Genomic DNA, 4,521 nt, shown 5'->3' with positions numbered 1-4,521 from the left:
TACCTCCAGGTAAGTTGATTTCTTGTAATGCACGGGATATGCTTATGGTAACCCTAGTGTCGTGTTGGTTTGCTATGCAATTGTAATCTGATTATTAATATTACTGCTTACACTTGGCGTCCAAAGAATCCTATGTAGGAAATACAACATTCAGTAAGGATAATATCTATTAAGTAATAACCTCCCTAAAGTTATAAAATTGGTTTCGTTTTAACTATATAACATTGGAGAGTTTTTAATGTATTTGGATGGATATTTTACTGTTGTAATGCGTTGAAACCTAAAAGAACAAAACGAAAGAACGCAACCGAAGTCAGTGTAAAGAATAGTATCCTTTTCGAATCCAATGAGGCTCAACTGTTACAATGTGTATCGTAAGTTCGATAGTTGTAGGAGAAACAACTGTACAAATATAAATAAATACATACAACTTAAGAGCTTCGAGTTTGCACCAGCCCTGGAAACCATACTGTCATTGGTATAATGCTGGTAAGTACACATATAAAAACACAGTCAGCTGCTCTGCCGATGTGTTGATTTCTGCTTCGAAAACAAAGTTTAGGTTGAAGAACGGCAGCTCAACTGCTCCTCCAATGCGCAGAATTATGTTTCATAAGTTTGTAATGAATGCTCTCTTTTTGTTTGAAGTTCTGTACAATCATTTTAAACTGGAGCGATATCTGGATTTGACTTCGGTGGTCAGAGAGCAGCTATTCCATCTTAGATGCTTCAGAAACTAGCCAACAGTGCTATCTGATTGCCTGGAAAGAGATGAGTTAACTAGTTCTGGAACCCGATCAAGCAAACGGTTCATCTCCTCTGGAAATTCTCCCTTTGCACGGTTAGTTTTTCCTCCTACGATCACTGCTGTTCCATCTTGTAAGGCCCAAATCTTTCATTTGTGCAGAGTAGAAAACAAAGAAACATAAGCATATATGAATAATGTGGGGGAACAGTTTCAATAATCACAATAATAATATCTAAAAAACCGAAGAAAGAAATATCAACGTAACATATAGGCAGAATGCACAATTAGAAATATCAACGTAACATCAACGCATCTATGATACGGTCCTGAACTACACATACTTCTGCATTAGAAAATTCAAGTGATCCTACAATACCAAATTCCACTATGATAGAGACAGACTGCACAATTAATGACACCAATTTCATGTAAGCCTGCTTGATGAAGACAAATATAAACCATTTGAACCATCATCGAACATGGGTCACATGTTTACTGGTTTACAAACACATAACAGTGACCTGTACGACGTATAATTAAATTCTACCTGTGAATGAGAAAGAAAACTGATGCAAGTAGTAAGCATTAGAGCACCAAATCCAGCATATACAACAGGCACTCCTGGGTCAGTCTGATAAGGACAAGGTTTAGTTTCAAGGCTGAATGAATGCAGTTGAAGAAAAATGTATATTTTTACGTATATAAGAACAATTAGTTTTCACCTTCAAGTCAAGACCGCTACTCCCAATTGCATCTACAATAACAATTTTGTTGCCATCAATTTCAATTGGAAGCTTGGAACTTGGTCGTCGGACTCCAGCAAATTTTCCTTCTTGATCATACAGGACAATTGATTGTAGATCCCGAGCAAGCATTGATCTGAAATTAGAGAAAAGAATGCAGATAAGCAACAACTGGAAACAATAATCTGCCAGCGGAGATGTGGCCCCTGCCGCTCCTTTTATAGATGTAGGGGCAGCGGAAATAAAGCAACCTGTAAAAAAGCTTCAAAAACTCTTCATCCCAATTCAGCCTGGGTAATTGTTTGAAACACTAACAAGAACCCATTGGGAATTTAGCTTCCTTATTCATGTCTACTAAGGTACAAGAAAAGATATACCAGTTAGAGGGTCACATACATTCCCTTGACATTAGGAGCATTAACATCGCCAATGGGTAAGAAGGACCCATAAAGCTTCTTGTCTCCATTTATCTTAAGAGGTGCCATCGCCAAATTGAAAGGTCCTTCATTATCCTTGAGTACTTGAAGCGCTGAAATACTCCAATCTGTCTGGTAAATCGTGATCCCTCCATACCTTAAAGGGTTATTTACACTTATTGTTTTCCTTAGCACCTCCTTGCCGTCAAGGTCCAATAGTGAAAGATCAGTGTAAAACTGTGATACCTGAGACATAAACGAGGGGGTGAAAAGGTAAACCACCTAAGCACTTAGCATTACTGATTGAGCACAACTTGGAAGATGATTATGTCATAATAAAGTTTATGATTTAAAACATGCGAGTCAAAAGGTAGCACAAAACAAAAAAATAGAGCACACAAACATTCACCTCACCACTGTCATAGTAGTTCATGTAGAATTTGTTGACATGAACCTCTGTATTAAAAGACTCAGTTGGAGTAGAGAGAAACCCAATTGGGCGCATCACATCTCCTATAACAAAATTCAAACCCTGAGGAACCATGACTGTTCCTTTGAAGCTCCCGCTTGCACTAAGAGTTCCACCTACCATTATTAGCAGCATTGCTAGATGTACTCCAATAGGGGCAAACCGACCAGCCAGCCCCTTGAAAGCATATAAAGAAGGCCCCTTCAAGAATACCTGAAAGGATCAAGAAAACCATAAGGAACACGTAGCTATAACTATAAGGAGATAAAAGAAATTCGGGAGGAAGTATTTACACCTCATATCCAGCTCCCATAAGGACAACGCCCAAATCTTGAACTGATGCTCTTGGCAAAGAGTCCGAAAATCCCTGCTTGTGGATGGCCTCAGAAGATTGCATAAAGTTCCATCTGTTTTTCCAATTAAATCCATGGTTAATAGGGCAGTGGGCAACCCAATTTCAGTTAGGGAATGATGTAAAAATGAAAAACGAAAGCAAACCTTCTCGCAACCTTGACCAGGGGTATTTGCGTAGTGTAAGTGCAGGCCATTAGTGATGCACCGAGGAGAGCCAATAGTGAAAGGAAAATGGGGGAAGTGAACATGTGGTCAAACCCAAGGGTGAGAACCCATCTCCAAGTGAAAATTCCCAACACTGGATTACTTTCAGGGTATTTATCGAAATAGAAATCCGGGGCCTCACCTTGATCAATGAAAGTTCCTGCAGAAGCATTGCATCGACGTAAGGCCAACTTACAATTCTATATGAAGTTAAAAACAGCTCTCTTCACAATACCTCATTAAAAAAAAAAAACAAGGCATTGCTTACAATTAGGCGCATTACGAAAAGGGCATTTCGTATCAACTTTATTTTCTCAGGAAAAAACATAATTATCCAAAATAATTAAATCAAATTTGATTTCCATCTCACGGTAAAGAGCCAGGGAAACAGGCTACCTGGACTAAAAATTCAAAAAACCCAAAATTAAGCAACTACTAACAAGCATTAAGCACCAGCAAGTAACCCAATTAAGCAAACAATCAACCAACTAAAAACCCCAAAAGCAAAAATCATTAAGCTGCTTATTCAAAGATAACAAAACCCAGAAACTCAACATACCCAGAGCCATAAGACCAGCAATGGCAAACATTTCTCCAATAGCCAAAGGCAGATAAGACAGAACCGAAAGAACCCTTCTAGGAAACCTTTTCACCAAACCCATCACCCCAGTCCCACCCCTTGACTTCACCGGAGCTTCCTCGCCTCCGGCGGCGTCGCCACTCTTCTCCACCAGAGGCGGTGATCCTCCTTCGGAGAGTATAATTTGCTTAGTTATGTTGTTGCTTTTGTTCTTGCTCTTCTTGCTGTCTTGAGGGGTCTTCAGCCCACAAGTGGTGGTAACTGAGAGGGAGAGAGGTGGTTGCCGGAAACGTCTATGAATTTGGGAAGTGTGGGGAGAGAATGTGGTGAGTTTGAAGGGGCAGTGGAGGAGAGGGGCTTTGAGGAAATGCGTTCTGGGTAGACATGATTTGGGGACTGTGGTGGGGTTTAAAAACTCCATTGATGGAGCTTCGTGAGATGTCGAGTGTTATCAGATCCAGAGCAACTGTTTCCGTTGAGGGAGTGAGGTGTAACGACCGGTGCTTATGTTAGTTTATCCTGAAAGGAGATGTTTATATACAATTAAACTATTTTGGACCTTTCTAATTGGACATGACATTCGTGCTGTGTTTTCTAAATTGTGTCGTTCTCGTAACATATTTGATCATAAATTTGTGTCATGTAACATCCGTTAAAATAAACAGGTAATATGACTTAATCCAAATCAACTTGTTAATATTAACAAATAATATGATCTGACTCGTTATCCATTAAATGATACTTAATATATCAATAAATAATAAAATGAAAAACATAATACTAAATTAGTATCTATATATCGCTAGTGACCCTTTACCACAATGGTGAAAATGTGTGAAACCCTTATATGACAGCATGAGTTCAAACCTCATCAGTGGTTAACGTAACATCTAATCTAATAAAGTCAATCATTTGACCAAAAAAAAAAAAATTATATATATATATATATATATATATATAGTATCGACATTAATTATAAAATATCAAATGTTCAAAGATATGCAAAA

The 4,521-nt window shown here is 38.4% G+C and overlaps 1 protein-coding gene across 2 annotated transcripts; it reads right to left on the bottom strand.

Moving 5' to 3' along the window:
* Positions 1-313: 313 nt before the first annotated feature.
* On the bottom strand, positions 314-4,055 carry LOC137729758 (cytochrome c biogenesis protein CCS1, chloroplastic-like). 2 transcript variants are annotated; one of them, XM_068468778.2, is made up of 8 exons: positions 3,494-4,055; positions 2,875-3,094; positions 2,672-2,783; positions 2,317-2,589; positions 1,888-2,153; positions 1,471-1,627; positions 1,296-1,379; positions 314-892 (listed from the first exon to the last, which is right to left on the bottom strand). In XM_068468778.2, the coding sequence occupies exons 1-8, from the start codon at positions 3,933-3,935 to the stop codon at positions 737-739; spliced, it is 1,710 nt and encodes a 569-aa protein (XP_068324879.2). In that variant the 5' UTR covers positions 3,936-4,055; the 3' UTR covers positions 314-736. The 2 variants fall into 2 exon arrangements, with proteins under 2 accessions (XP_068324879.2, XP_088534697.1); XM_088678571.1 differs by lacking the exon at positions 1,296-1,379.
* Positions 4,056-4,521: the final 466 nt, after the last annotated feature.

Source organism: Pyrus communis, chromosome 10 (assembly GCF_041283825.1).
Source record: "Pyrus communis isolate YQ-2024b chromosome 10, ASM4128382v1, whole genome shotgun sequence".
NCBI lineage: Eukaryota > Viridiplantae > Streptophyta > Magnoliopsida > Rosales > Rosaceae > Pyrus > Pyrus communis.
The sequence above is the reverse complement of the archived record's forward strand: the minus strand, read 5'-3'. Positions and strand labels throughout refer to the sequence as shown.